At 37.5% G+C, this 16,039-nt stretch overlaps 1 protein-coding gene across 6 annotated transcripts in view; it reads right to left on the bottom strand.

The window, feature by feature from the left end:
* Window positions 1-626: 626 nt before the first annotated feature.
* Window positions 627-16,039, bottom strand: part of LOC135212942 (5-exo-hydroxycamphor dehydrogenase-like) — a 33,621-nt gene continuing 18,208 nt past the window's right edge. For 5 of the 6 annotated variants that reach the window (XM_064246688.1, XM_064246690.1, XM_064246689.1 and 2 more), the window contains exons 4-11: window positions 12,511-12,664; window positions 10,827-11,045; window positions 4,754-4,892; window positions 4,406-4,429; window positions 2,627-2,688; window positions 2,111-2,237; window positions 1,437-1,555; window positions 627-810 (exon numbers count right to left, since the gene is read on the bottom strand). In XM_064246688.1, the coding sequence (XP_064102758.1) occupies window positions 748-810; window positions 1,437-1,555; window positions 2,111-2,237; window positions 2,627-2,688; window positions 4,406-4,429; window positions 4,754-4,892; window positions 10,827-11,045; window positions 12,511-12,664 (907 nt within the window). In that variant the 3' untranslated portion in view covers window positions 627-747. The remainder of the gene's footprint in view (window positions 811-1,436; window positions 1,556-2,110; window positions 2,238-2,626; window positions 2,689-4,405; window positions 4,430-4,753; window positions 4,893-10,826; window positions 11,046-12,510; window positions 12,665-16,039) is intronic. The other variant, XM_064246687.1, reaches the window with a different exon arrangement.

Raw genomic sequence — 16,039 nt, 5'->3', positions numbered from 1 at the left:
ACCCCCTAGTGCCTTATCTATCGCGATATCTCAGATCTGCCGACGCCATCTCTCTCTCTAACAAACAAAAGGTCCTTGTTTTTATCTCTGCTTTATCTTTTTTCTGGGAATTTGTGACTTAGTCCGGTGATATGGCGCAGGCAAGCACCACGGGAGCACCATTTCCTGAGTGTACTTATGAGGAAGTGATGAGTTTGCATGCAAGAATCATTGGGGGGTTGTATGTATATATATATATATATATATATATATATATATATATATATATATATATATATATATATATATATATATATATATATATATATATATATATATATATATATAGGGCTGTCCCTTAGTTAAAGACCAGAATGAAAGGATGCAGTACAATAATGAAAATATCTTACGTAGTGGAAATAAAGTAATGCTACTTAAATCATCTCAGGAGTAGTACCCAAACATTTTCAAGCAAATGGCTTACTTCTTGTTGAACCATCATGATGCTGAAGTTGTTCCTAATGTTTTCTATAAATGCTGAGGAAAGCAGACCATTAAAATCAGAGCCATCCCATCTTTACCTTGATTAAACTCAGCATCTGATATTCCCTTTGCCAGAAGGTTAAAATTAAAATGAAAATGCCATATTACATCAAGAAACGAACAATATATTCTTTAATAATTCCTTAAGACAAGACAATGAAAAGGGTACAACAACAACGATGCAGTTTCTGCGGTAGACAACGCTGGGGGGTGGGGGCATTTCGCTCACATGTGTGGGCTGATTCCCACCCTGAAGAAATGCGCAGACTTGGCTCCTTCCACAGCGTTCTATATGACAAGAAGAAGAAGCAGAAGAAAAAGATTAGATATAGGTCCAATTTGCGGGCTAGATAAGGTCAGGACTATCCTAAATTAGTGTATGAGAGAGTATAGCGGTTGTTTATTTGTACGGTGTTTTTATATCGCATGGAACCGCGTATAGCAGTTGGATGAATCTATCAACACTGACAATCACTGTTAAACTTGACTGCTATTATTCCTATCATGAACATCAATAACAGAAGCCTATGAAAGAGAGATATCACAATTCTGGTGGAGACATTTGCTCAACAAAACCAAACTTTGCAAATGAGAGCTATTGATAGAGTTTTAAATGGATCAATATAAATTAGAACGACATATTTTCCTTTCAGTTCATTTATCTGTTGCCAGTCAGACTCTCAAACTGGCAGTTCACCTCAGGAGTTCAAAAGATACTGCCTAAGCTGACCTGAACTGATCTAACCTAGCCTAACCTAACCTAGGAGTGTTATATCATCAATCAATATCATTACTGACAGCCTGATTATAAGGTGGTCAAATCTGTGTGAATCCTGGCTGTTATTAGAAGATTAGAACTAGCCATTAAATAAAATCGACTCAGTAAAAATTCATAGCAAGAATCTTTGTCTTACCCTAAATTCGGACAATGGGTAAATTGGTCCCATTAACGACGAGAACGGATACCTGTCGTGGTGTTGGCTGAGAAATTTCACAGCCTCTTCCAGGTGCTGACTTGTGTAATTATGGACCCCTGCAAGTGATAAGGAAAATTTGTGCATGTTACAGAAATTGCAGTGTCTGGTAAAATTCAGGAATAAGAAAATTTTTTGCAAGTTACAGAAATTGCAGTGTCGGGTAAAATCCAGGAATAAGAAAATTTTGTGCAGGTTATATAAAAACTGCAGTAACTGGTAAAATCCAGGTAGTAAAAAATTGTGTATGTTACAGAAACTGTAATATCTGATTAAATACATCATAAATTACAAACGCTACCATATACAATGATGAGATAATACCTTGAGGTATTGTGGGCTTCTATAGTGCAATTTCTGGTCACTTTACATGCCAACAATTAAAACCTTGTAATCACGGAACTAGGCAAAAACTAAGAAAACTGTGCAGGTTACAGAAATTGCTGTACAGTATCTAGTAAAATTCAGTGGAAGTCATAACAAAACCTGCCCCATACCATGCAGTACCTAGATTGTGAATTGAGGTATCATGGACTAATATATTAAAATTTAAAATCATAATAAACGCGTTAAGGTAAATCTGTCTCCCTTTCCGAATACCTACCAATACCTACCAATTAGCGTGAGGCATTTCGTTACAACCGTTTGTGCTAGAACATTGAGTTTGGAATCCTTGTGGACTAGGCCGACGAGGATGTAGGTGCCTCCGACCCTCAGAGTTCTCATACCTTGAGTCAGAACCTGCAAATAGGAGCAAAAATTAGAAGCATAAATTAAGAATAAGGATAATTTCTCTTGGACTTCTGTGGAGCTTAATGACTTGGGGGCCAATCAGAAGTCTTAGGTAACTGGTAGAAAATATGGGCGGGGTTAATAATTTTTGATGATCACTGGACCTTTTAAGCTCTAAATCACGATAAAGTTGATTGCTAACAAACTCACAATCTTGTAAAAAATGAGCTAGTGTAATGAAAAACCACAATCATACAGTAAAATTTCACACAATTGTAGATCCTATTTATTACAACCAAACATATAAATTGAATGTCATGTTATCACGGATTCGAGTCGAGACGTCGAAAACGGAAGTAATTATTAAATAAAAACCAAAGAAGATAACTATGACTCACTTCTTTGTTGCCACAAGCTTCAATAACGACGTCGACACTGTCGGGAGACACGATCTCTTCGTCTGTAATTGGAGGGATTCATTAACAATTAAGAGGGATTCAGTTATAATTAGAACGATTTATTTACAAGAGACTTACGTCAATTCACGTATAAAGAAACAATTTACTGTAGAAAATGACTAGCTCTTTTGATATAATCCTTTCAATAAAAAGAATCGTTCATGTGGGCTTCTTGTTAGAGGAGGAGGAGGAAGAGGATTTGCCTATGAAATGGCTCCTATAGGTAGTAGTAGTAGTAGTAGTAGTAGTCTTTACTGTAACACTATTAGCACTACTCAGTCTCTGCAACGGCTCCTCGTGAATAGAAACGAAAACAGCAAAACTAGCCATAAGGATAAAAACAAGAAACGAATTCTCTATGGACAGGAGGAGAAGTAAAGCCCTAACTTTTGTCATTTCTCCTTCACGAACAGGCAGAAATAACAGAAGGCATAAACCTTCACAAAGGCTCCCTTCATGAACAAGAAGATACTGCTTTCCAACAACTCCATACCGAACAGCATTTTTCAAAACCATGTCTCAAAAACCAAGAACAATCATTAAGTCGAAACAAACACTTCTGGGGATATATTAGGTCAGCCTGCGAGACTTCTGTTATCAAAATGACCACGGCCAAGCAGATTTCAGTTGATGATAATCATAAAACCATTAAGAGTTATTACACAGTGAAAAACGTCATTCATGACAGGAAGAGACCAATAGAGAAAGCAACTTCTGGAGTGGATGGGAGAGTCCTTATTCAAGGAGAAAGTGTTCAAGACACGGGAGTGTCTAGAGAATCTGTTTCAAGTCAAAACCTTGCATAGGTTCAAAAATAACACAAGATGATGATGATGATGATTTTGACCAAGAGGGTCATACTATAAGAACTTGAACAAGAACTGAAGACGAAGTTAATATACAGACGAAGGTCTAACAGAATTCTGCACAGAAGGAGGATTGTTGATATAAATAGTCAATGGGGCCAACATGAAAATATAACTCAGGACCACAAGAATACAATTAATATTTAGAAAAAAATAAAATAAAAATCATATAAGTAAAGTTACACTAGAAAGGTAGATTCCCAGTATAGGTTTGAGCCAGTCGCGCCTGGCAGGGGCTACAGATTTATCCAAAAGTGACAAAAACTAAAAAAATTCTCAAAATGTAACAAAATGTGACAAAAACTACAAATTTATCCAAGAGTGACAAAATGTGACAAAAACTAACGGTTAAGAGTCAACTTTATCAAAGACAACTTGGTGACAGACCATACACTTATCAGAGGAAACCTAGGCTACTTAAAAAAAGGGGGCGGGGTAATTGTATGGTGATTATACAAAATAGAGGAAAGAAACTATAATGAAAAAATTACACGTATCACTAACAATAACGGGACAGCTTGTTGCTGTTGAGAATAATGAACAGAACATACACTGACTGTAGAGGGGCAAGGAACCAGGCTATAGCTGAATACAGAGCACAAACTTTTAAGACAATGCCTGCCACTGTCAATGAGATTTGGCAAGTTACAACTGCTACACTGATGCTGGAGTGGGCAACCAGTTTCATCTTAAGGATGAAGTGCTGAAATTACTGACAAGGTGAAAGAGGTAGTGGGTGCTGTTGAATGTCATGAGTGAGGCAGCACAATAAGGAAACGACAACTGTGCCTCATAAGAACTGCCTTTATTGACACACGACTATAGAGGGGGAGGGGAAAACTGGAGGACTTACTTGGATCAAGAGCATTTGGCCATGCTGAAGGAAAAATAATAATAATAATGTCCGTCTTCACTATGCTATTGCGCATGCGCGAGGCATTCCTCATTATTTCAAGTGCCAATGTACACGTAGATGATTCATTTAAGTGTGTTTCTCATGAATTCTGAATTCCAGCAAGGCTAAACCTAAAACTGCAAGAAAACTTCTGAAAAATCCTTTTCATTTATGGGCAAATAAAGCTGAAAATAGCTCATGCTACATAAATAAAGATAGGAAAATGGCAAGCTGTCTAGATTTGGTTTCCTCATTTTAAAAGTAGAGTTTTCCCAAAAACTGATTTAATTATCTGAGAAACATTACCTTGGTCCGGATGAACAGGAGTCGCTCCAAATTCCGCCGCCCGTGACAGCCTCGAACGATTCATGTCTATGCAGTAGACTTTGGAGAAACCAGCCTCCTTAAGCAGTGCTATGGCGTACATGCCCATCATGCCAGCGCCCTGGGAATAAGACAAGGATGTCAGATTATTTTTTGGGAATTTAAGACAAGGATGTCAGCTTATCTCCTGGGAATAAGACAAGGAAGTCAGATTATTTCCTGGGAATAAGACAAAGGTGTGAGATTATTTCCTGGGAATTTAAGACAAGGATGTCAGATCATTTCCTAGGAATAAGACAAGGATGTCAGCTTATTTTCTGGGAATAAGACAAGGGTGTCAGCTTATTTCTTGGAAATAAGACAAGGGTGTCAGCTTATTTCTTGGAAATAAGACAAGGGTGTCAGCTTATTTCTTGGGAATAAGACAAGGATGTCAGATTATTTTCTGGGAATTTAAAACAAGGATGTCAGCTTATTTCCTGGGAATTTAAGACAAGGATGTCAGCTTATTTCCTGGGAATAAGACAAGGAAGTCAGTTATTTCCTGGAATAAGACAGGGGTGTCAGCTCCAATTTCTGGGAAATAAGACAAGAATGTCAGATTATTCCTGGAATAGACAAGAATGTCAGATTATTTCCCTGGGATAAGACAAGGATGTCAGCTTATTTCCTGGGAATAAGACAAGGATGTCAGCTTATTTCCTGGGAATAAGACAAGGATGTCAGATTATTTTCTGGGAATTTAAGACAAGGATGTCAGCTTATTTCCTGGGAATTTAAGACAAGGATGTCAGCTTATTTCCTGGGAATAAGACAAGGAAGTCAGTTTATTTCCTGGGAATAAGACAGGGGTGTCAGCTCATTTCCTGGGAATAAACACAAGATGTCAGATTATTCCCTGGGAATAAGACAAGAATGTCATTATTATTCCCTGGGAATAAGACAAGGGTGTCAGATTATTTCCTGGGAATAAGACAAGGGTGTCAGCTCATTTCCTGAGAATAAGACAAGGATGTCAGCTCATTTCCTGAGAATAAGACAAGGATGTCAGCTTATTTCCTGGGAATAAGACAAGGATGTCAGCTTATTTCCTAGGAATAAGACAAGGATGTCAGCTTATATCCTGGGAATAAGACAAGGATGTCAGCTTATTTCCTGGGAATAAGACAAGGGTGTCAGCTTATTTCCTAGGAATAAGACAAGGATGTCATCTTATTTCATGAGAATTTAAGACAAGGATGTCAGATCATTTCCTAGGAATAAGACAAGGATGTCAGCTTATTTCCTGGGAATAAGACAAGGATGTCAGCTTATTTCCTGGGAATTTAAGACAAGGATGTCAGCTTATTTCCTGGAAATTTAAGACAAGGATGTCAGATTATTTTCAACTGACACCGAGTTATGTAGGTACAACTCAAAACAAAATTCTAATGGGTTTCAGAGCTCGTCTAAAATATATACTATAGTTCCAAAGAGACAATCTTCAGTGTTCCTTCTTTTCATTTTGGCGTAGCCTTTTGTAAGGAAATTCAGATTCTTGGAAAACTGAAGCTCTTGTCTTGTACGAGAGGGTCATGTCTCAATTCTGGTGAATTCTGAAGCTAAAGTGAATGATAATAGTTCTATGTAACAATATCTATACATACGTATACATAACTTTGGATTTGTTTCTCTATTATTTTTATTATTATTTTATTATTTATTTTTTTTTGCTCTATCACAGTCCTCCAATTCGACTGGGTGGTATTTATAGTGTGGGGTTCCGGGTTGCATCCTGCCTTCTTAGGAGTCCATCACTTTTCTTACTATGTGTGCCGTTTCTAGGATCACACTCTTCTGCATGAGTCCTGGAGCTACTTCAGCCTCTAGTTTTTCTAGATTCCTTTTCAGGGATCTTGGGATCGTGCCTAGTGCTCCTATGATTATGGGTACGATTTCCACTGGCATATCCCATATCCTTCTTATTTCTATTTTCAGATCTTGATACTTATCCATTTTTTCCCTCTCTTTCTCTTCAACTCTGGTGTCCCATGGTATTGCAACATCAATGAGTGATACTTTCTTCTTGACTTTGTCAATCAACGTCACGTCTGGTCTGTTTGCACGTATCACCCTATCCGTCCTGATACCATAGTCCCAGAGGATCTTTGCCTGATCGTTTTCTATCACTCCTTCAGGTTGGTGCTCGTACCACTTATTACTGCAAGGTAGCTGATGTTTCGTGCACAGGCTCCAGTGGAGGGCTTTTGCCACTGAATCATGCCTCTTTTTGTACTGGTTCTGTGCAAGTGCCGGGCATTCGCTTGCTATGTGGTTTATGGTTTCATTTTTCGTATTGCACTTCCTACATATGGGAGAGATGTTATTTCCGTCTATCGTTCTTTGAACATATCTGGTTCTTAGGGCCTGATCTTGTGCCGCTGTTATCATTCCTTCAGTTTCCTTCTTTAGCTCTCCCCTCTGTAGCCATTGCCATGTGTCATCGCTGGCTAGTTCTTTAGTCTGTCTCATGTATTGTCCGTGCATTGGTTTGTTGTGCCAGTCCTCTGTTCTGTCTGTCATTCTCCTGTCTCTGTATATTTGTGGGTCTTCGTCTACTTTTATTAGTCCTTCTTCTTTCCCATGCACTCTTTAGCCACTCGTCTTCACTGGTTTTCAGATATTGCCACAGTGCTCTGTTCTCGATGTTGACGCAGTCCTCTATACTTAGTAGTCCTCTCCCTCCTTCCTTTCGTGTTATGTATAGTCTGTCCGTATTTGCTCTTGGGTGTAGTGCTTTGTGTAATGTCATATGTTTCCTGGTTTTCTGATCTATGCTGCGGAGTTCTGCCTTCGTCCATTCCACTATTCCTGCGCTGTATCTGATTACTGGCACTGCCATGTGTTTATGGCTTTTATCATATTTCCTCATTGAGTTTTGACTTGAGTATCTCCTTGAGTCTCTGCATATATTCTTTCTGATCGTGTCTTTCATCTCTTGGTGTTTTATATCCCCTCCTTCCATTATTCCCAGGTATTTGTATCCTGTCTCATCTATGTGTTTGATGTTGCTCCCATCTGGTAGCTTTATCCCTTCAGTTCTCGTTACTTTGCCTTTTTGTATGTTGACTAAGGCGCATTTTTCTATTCCAAACTCCATCCTGATGTCCCCAGATACAATCCTTACAGTCTGGATTAGGGTATCTATTTCCTTGATGCTCTTACCATACAGCTTGATGTCGTCCATGAACATCAGATGGTTGATTCTGTTGCCTCTTTTCTTGAGTTGGTACCCGGCATCCATCTTCTGTAGTACTTTTATCATGGGAATCATGGCTACTACGAAGAGTAGTGGGGACAGTGAGTCGCCCTGGAAGATCCCTCTCCTGATGATAATTAACCTCTGCTAGTCTTATTCCAGAGCTTGTAAGTATTGTATTCCAGTTGCGCATTGTATTTTTTGTGGAAGCTGATGATGTTTTCCTCCTCTGCCCCATATATTTTCAGGCATTCTATTAGCCATGTGTGTGGTATCATGTCGAAGGCTTTCTTATAGTCTATTCATGCCATGCTTAGGTTGGTTTTTCCTTCTCCTACTGTTCTTCATTACCATTTTGTCTATCAGGAGTGGTCGTTTTATGCCCCTACACTTCCTTCTGCAGCCTTTCTGTTGGTGGGGGATGGTGTTTGTCTCCTCTAGGTAGTTGTATAGCCTTTCACTGATGATACCTGTTAGTAACTTCCACATTATTGGTAGGCAGGTGATAGGCCTGTAGTTACTGGCTATATTTCCCTTACTCTTGTCTTTTTGTACTAAGGATGTTCTTCCTGTGGTCATCCATTTGGGTGCATGGTGATTTGAGATACAAGGCTGGAGTTGATCTGCTATTCGTGGGTGTAGGGCCTTGAAGTTTTTGAGCCAGTATCCATGGACTTCATCGGGACCTGGGGCTTTCCAGTTTGGCATTTTCTTTAGTTGGTGTCTGACTGTGTCTGTCGTGATCTCTGTGAATCTTTGTTTTTATTCTCCCCGTTTCTTCTTCCTTGACTTCCTGGAGCCATGTTGCATGTTTGTTGTGTGATACCGGATTGCTCCATATGTTTTCCCAGAGTCTCTTACTTGGTTCGGCTTCAGGAATTTCTGGGTGGTTGTCATCCCCTCTTAGTTGGCTGTATTGTCTTTTCTGGTTGGTTCCGAATAGTTTGTTCTGTTGGTATCCCTTATTCCTGTTCATGTACCGTTGGATCTTATGTGCTTGGCCTTAATCCTCTGTTTTACATCTTCTATTGTGTTGTTTAGTCCCCTTCTATCTTGTACTTTGTATTTCTAGTTGAGTTCCTCCCTTGTTTTCTAGCTTCTTAGCCTTTTTTCTGCCATCTCTTTCAGTTTACTCAAGTCAGATCTCATCACCATGATTTGCTTTTCCAGGCGCCTTTTCCAAGGAGGTTGCGGTTTTGGTTTCTGTTGGGTTGGTTGTGCTGGTGGTGTTGTTGTTCGAATCCCCATCAGTTCTGCTACTAATCTTGCTCCTGCATATGCCAAGTTATTTGTTTCTGTGATACTGGTGGTGTGTATTATGCCCATTATTTCATTGACCTCACTTGTTTTCTCCCTTAATTTCTTGGTGTTGTAGGCTTTCATGGAGGGGATCATTGTTCTCTCTGTATCTGGCTCCATCCATTGTCTAATCTTTTCTACCCATTCCGTCCTCTCTGTTACTTCGTCGGTGTTTCTTCGTGTGTCGTTGTTTGATACTTCATCCTCCCTGTCGTCTTCTGTGGCATCGTCTCTCAGTTCGTCTTCGTGTAATTCGTTGTCGTGTGACATTTCCCTTTCCAGTTCTTCTCTTTCTGTTAGGGAGAGCCAGTTCTTTTTCTTTATGTTCCTTGCTTGGTCTGCCAGCCTCTGCTCTGTTTGGGGGGGTGTTATTCCTCTCATTCCAGATGTTGACCAATCTTCTTCTATATCCTCTCTCCGTCGGGTTGCTTCTGATGTAGCATCTCTATATTTCCTTATTTTCTTCTCTTGTCCATTTCTTCCTTTTTGCTTCTGTAGCTCCAATCTCAGGCTGTTGATTACTGTCGCTGTGGTGATCAGTTGCTGGATGACGACCTCCAAGTACCTGACCGTCTTCCCCTTCAATTGGGTTGAATACCTGGTTGCCGGACGAAGCTCCTCTGTTGCCAGAGGTTCCATTTACGTCGTTGTCGTTTATTCCTTCATTTCTTTCCATCATTGCTGAGTTTTTGCTATTTAACCCATAGCTGGACCCTACCCCATCAGGGATAGGTACTCATTTACAGCTGAGTAGACTGAGGAAATTATGGTAAAGATCCTTTATTATTATTATTATTATTATTATTATTATTATTATTATTATTATTATTATTATTATTATTATTATTATTATAAGTGTAGTCTTTTGTAAGAAAATTCAGATTTTGGGAAAACTGAAGCTCTTGTTTTGTACGAGAGGGTCATGTCTCAGTTCTGGTGAATTCTGAAGCTAACGTGAATGATACTATACTCTGTTTTTTTCCATCTATCCACCCGCCTGTGCTGTTTGTGTATGGTAACACTGCGTCCCGGGCTTTAGATAGTTACGCTATGTGTAAGTTTGAGGTAAATAAAGGATATCTGGGTGTACATTTGCAACTGAAAAGTGTTTTAATAATTTACTGCATACGAATTACACCGTAAATATTCGAAATAGGATATTATTATAATTGTTGAATGTAAGCTGAATGTAACTAACTAAAGCCCGGGACGCAGTGTTACCATACGCAAACACCACAGGCGGGTGGACAGATGGAAAAAACCGAGTATAGTTTTATCTAACAATATATGTACATACATACGTATATATATATTTGGATTTGTTTCTCTGTTATTATTATTATTATTATTATTATTATTATTATTATTATTATTATTATTGATTATTATTATTATTATTATTATTATTATTATTATTATTCAGAAGATGACCCTTACTCATATGGAACAAGCCCACCACAGGGGCCAAGTGACTTGATATATTTAAGCTTCCCAAGCATGCCCATGCCCCATACCAACCTGAATAAGAGCTATCGACGCTCCCGGCTGTCCCGGCCTGGGCACAGAGGGTATCTTGGAGATCGCGTGAACCATGGTGGCCAAGGGACAGTTGACGGGCGCTGCCATCTGGGGCGTGAGAGCAGGGGGCAGAGTGACGATGGGCGTCCCTGGGGGGCATCGGATGTGCGTCGAGTAGGAACCGAAAAGGGCCGCCCTTTTTATGATGACTTGGCCACACTGAAATTGTAATGGAGTCGAGTACAGACGTTTGCTATATGTTTAAGACAGCAGGTGTTTTGAGGTGACAGCTGTACGTGGTACATGTATATTGTACATCCACACACACACACACACACACACACACACACACACATATATATATATATATATAGATACATATATATATATATATTATATATATATATATATATACATATATATATATATGGCTGGTATAAATGTTCTGTTATAACAGAATTCCATTTCATAAAAGGAGCCCATAAAAACGCCAGAATATAGAAAGTAAGTAATACTATATTTCAGAGACTGCTGTGTCTCTCTTCTTCAGCAGTCTCTGAAACATAGCAGTTTACTCTCTATATTTTGGTGTTTTTATGGGCTCCTTTTATTATATATATATATATATATATAATATATATATATATATATATATAATATATATATAATATATATATATATCACATACATACATATACGTACATATATCTATTATGGGACGAGGTCAGATAATCAAAAAGTTTTTTTCTGCACAATAAATCATCAATCACGTAATATAAACTATGCAACTACGCCATGATGATTGCATTACGCTGAGAGAAACGATATCGAACAGACAGCTGCTTAATAACTGGCAATTTGAACCCTTTTTAGCTGGATGAATGATGTGTTATAAAGCTTAATATTTCTATGTTCAAATCTGCAGTTTATTGACCAAAGTATAGTCATAGTTTAGTTTGCAAGGTGTTTCTTAGATATGTGTAGTACATCTTATTAACTTGTAGCTTATTACAGATATAAATAGATTTAAACAATATGTAAGCGAAAAGCACCCATGGCCTGCACAACAAGTACATGTAAAGCACACGAGGCTTGTATTAAAAAAAAAAAAAAAAAAAAAAAAAAAAAAAAAACCAAAAAAAAAAAAAAAAAAAAGGAAAAAAAAAGCAGTTTTTTCTTTGTAAAACTATCAAATTAATAATATACAGATCCACACAAAAGTAAAATCTTAAATAAATCAATATATTGCATAAAATAAAATAAAAACAAGGACAGCATATTTTTGTGGTAAAACTATCAAATTAACAATATACAGATCCACACAGAAATGAAATCTTAAATAAATGAATACACTGCATAAAACAAAATAAAAACAAAGACAGCATAGTTTTTTGGTAAAACTATCAAATTACTAATATACAGATCCACATAGAAGCAAACTCTTTAATCCATGAATATATAAATAATATAAAAATCTTAGTAATGCAACACGGCGTCAATGATCACAGGTAAAACTGAGAATTAAGTATACAACAAAGTAGGAAAACCTCTTACAAACTCACCTTTCATTAAACTTTCACACTATCACTCACACTTATCTGTACTTTCACACCCTCACTCACCTTCAATTGATATCCACGCCTTCGCTCACACTCAGCCCAAACTCCACATTTTTAAAACTCACCTTAATCTGATTCTCACACTTATTCGTATGCCCCAGAGAGCAAAGGAGGCAGTTCCCGCAGAAGGTGGAGATACCCCAAGTGACCCGGTCGCCTTCCTGGACACCTGGGCGCCCTGATTTGACCACGACGCCGCACCCCTCGTGCCCGAGGACGCTGGAGACACAGGGAAGAAAAGGCAGAGAAGAATGAAAAGAATTTATAAAGGAATTATGGCATTAAAGAGAGAAATTCAAGACAGACTAGGAATGATACACGCAAGGAAGCCGTTTCAAAGGCAAAGTCCCGCCCCCTACTACTACTATTTGCAGATGGCAAATATGGCTAATGCAGTCATCAATAAAAGCTGTATCAGGGTAAAAATAGGAAAATTGTACTGGAAAGGACTAGCGATGCCTTCATTCATGTATGCAATGGAAGTCATGAAACTTGATAGGAAAACAATAAATGAATTGCAGAAGATAGACAATAAAGTATACAGAGCAATTTTGAAAGCGCCAAGTTACACAGCAAGTTGTGCGTTAAGATCTGAAATAGGGGCCTCTTCCTGCCAATCTAGAGATATGAAGAATAAACTTTTCTACCTGAAACATACACTGAAGAATGGGGGAAATAGGCTCCTATATGAGATAACCATAGATCAGTATGAAAAAAAAAAAAAAAAAAAACAAAAAAAAAAAAAAACCCTGGATAATGCAAGTAAAAGAGTATATGAAGACTAAACATAAACTTGAAGTAAAAATTGAAGCAGTTAAAGACAAACAGTTTAAGAGAAATAATAAAACAATTGGGACAGGAAAACATGGCAGAAAGAAATGAATGAAAAGTCAACGTTAAGAATCTACAGAAAATATAAAGAAAACATAAGAGAAGAAATCTGGTATGATAACACTGAAAAAACAATGCTGATCAGTAGGGCCAGACTAGGTATACTAGGATTAAATGACAGAAATAGGATAAAAGGAGAAGATACAAAATGTTTATACTGTGAGGAACAAAATGAAAATTTAGAACATTTCTTACTTTACTGTCCAGCATACAATGAAATTAGAAATAGATATAGCTTTATGCAGCAACCATATCAAGAAAATAAAGAGGAATTAGTAGCAAATATAATCTTATTGGTAGTTCTAATGAGGGAGGAAGTGGAGAATAGGAAAGATTTTATAAAAGAAATGTGGTATTTCAGAGAGAAGAAACTCAAACAAACACAAACAAAGGAGGAATAAAAGAAGCAAGGGAGCCGTTTCAAAGGCATATCCCACCCACTACTACTACTACAACTACAAACGAGATTGAAAAGATGGCCAGCGATGATTATGAGGAAAACAGAGAAAACCAGGAGAAAACTAAGCTGGTAATAATGAATAAAGGAAAAAAAGGTCATTCCTATAAAAAAAACAAGTACAAAATGCTCGAGTTTACAGTACAACGTATAATCAATTCCACAGAAAACGGATCTATCTTTCGGTGGTCTCCGTATAATGCTGTATGAACCGCAGTCCATGAAACTTTCCGCCAAGGCCCAGTGGTGTCTTGTCCAATACACGAATCTGTCTGAATACTTGCAGTGTGTGTGTGTGTGTTTATACACTCACAGATACACACACAATGTCAGTAATATTAAACACTCCTTTCATGTAAGCACACAAATGCTTTTAAGTATTTTATAGTAAACAGTGTATGAAATAAATGCATAAGCAAACAAATCAGTTACATAGACAAACACACAAACAAGACTCAACACTTAGCTACCTTAAGGAATGAACTACGAAACCCGTCAAGTTCCGGACGAGACGTTACAGAGGTCATCTGGGTGGAAATCTAAATACAATGTTACTTGACGCTTTTTCTTTTTCAAGTTCAGTTTTGCATGTATGTATGTATGTATGTATGTATGTGTATGTATGTATGTATGTATGTATATGTATGTATTTAATTTTTCAATTTCAAATTTTTACGGGTTTAAAAAGATTCAAATTTTGATTGGTTTTAATAACCATCTACTATAAATGGAAGATTTAGAATTTGTTCGTAAAATCGTAAAATGAGGTTTTGCAATCAGCTAACCTATAAAGATATGAATTACATTTCTTTATTTATTTATTTATTTATCTAATTTCAAGCTTTGACGGGTTTTAAAAGTTTCAAATTTTGATCGGTTTAAAAAACCATTTACTGCAATTAGATGATTTAGAATTTGTTCGTAAACTCGTTAAATGAGTTTTCGCAATCGGCTAACCTATAAAGATGTGTATTATATTTTAGAAATAAAACCAGTGACCACTTAAGGACAACACGGTCGCCATCCTATATATTTCCTTTCATCTAAAAATTTCACAAAGCAACACCTGACACACACACACACAGAGAGAGAGAGAGAGAGAGAGAGAGAGAGAGACTTACTTCACTTCACGCTGTTACGTAAAGCGCACTTGTATGTATTCAAGTTTATAAATGTTACGTCGACTCCCCTTATATCTGTCTATAGACGTTGTATATATGTATATATATATATATATATATATATATATATATATATATATAATCTAATATAGAATGAGTCAAATAATTCCAAATTTAATTTGGATGGAGTTGAATATTTCCAATTCAAGTATCTAATTCGGCCTTCCAAGACCTGCATAGAAAACGGGATGTGCCAGCGCCGAGATATTGCACTTAAATTATAACATTTTCGAACTAATTGACGTATTTAATTAGAACTTCCCAATAACTAATGGACGTACAATCGCTTTCAAAAGTTCAGCTACGCTCACCTGTCATTAATTATACCTGCAGGTGGCGGCAGGCTTTTGAAGCAGAGTGTATATTTTAAAACATGGGTCTTAATTACATAAAGTCAACCAAGGCATTCGATCTCGAAGTGGAGAACTTAATTTATTAAGATGCTGCCAGGGGTTATAATTAAGTTTTTCAATAAATATTACGAAGCAGCTCAGCCTCTCTCTCTCTCTCTCTCTCTCTCTCAAAAGAATAACTGGCAGTAAACTCGAAGAAAGGCAAATAGCGTTTATCTATGAATGAACGCTATTCCCCAAAATCTACCAATATTACTACTACTACTACAACTACGCCTAAGTAAAAGGGGAAGCCGTTGCAAAGGCAAATCACAATCGTCGCAAAGAGAGCCGTTTCAAAGGAAAATTCTATCTACTACTGATTTATAGAGATATGACATTTAGGAACTAATTAAATCTTCTGGCATGAGTACCGGTTTGGAAATCCTCGTAAGTTAGCCAGGGCCATGAACTCTAAGTGCGAAAATAGGAGAAAATGTAACTCCAGCTTAAATCAATAAAAAAGTAATAAAAATAAACATTAAAGGAACGCCATGTCATGATACGAAAATAGAGACGGACATGGGGTACATTTCAACACATGAAAGTTCTCTCTCTCTCTCTCTCTCTCTCTCTTCTCTCTCTCTCTCTCTCTCTCTCCTGAATACAGCAAAAATATTCCCTTGTACCACACCAAGATACCTACTGGTGTCACAAAACGTTAAGGTCAACG

Source organism: Macrobrachium nipponense, chromosome 42 (genome assembly GCF_015104395.2).
Source record: "Macrobrachium nipponense isolate FS-2020 chromosome 42, ASM1510439v2, whole genome shotgun sequence".
In the NCBI taxonomy this organism is placed as follows: Eukaryota; Metazoa; Arthropoda; class Malacostraca; order Decapoda; family Palaemonidae; genus Macrobrachium; species Macrobrachium nipponense.
This window is presented reverse-complemented; position numbering and strand designations above follow the sequence as displayed.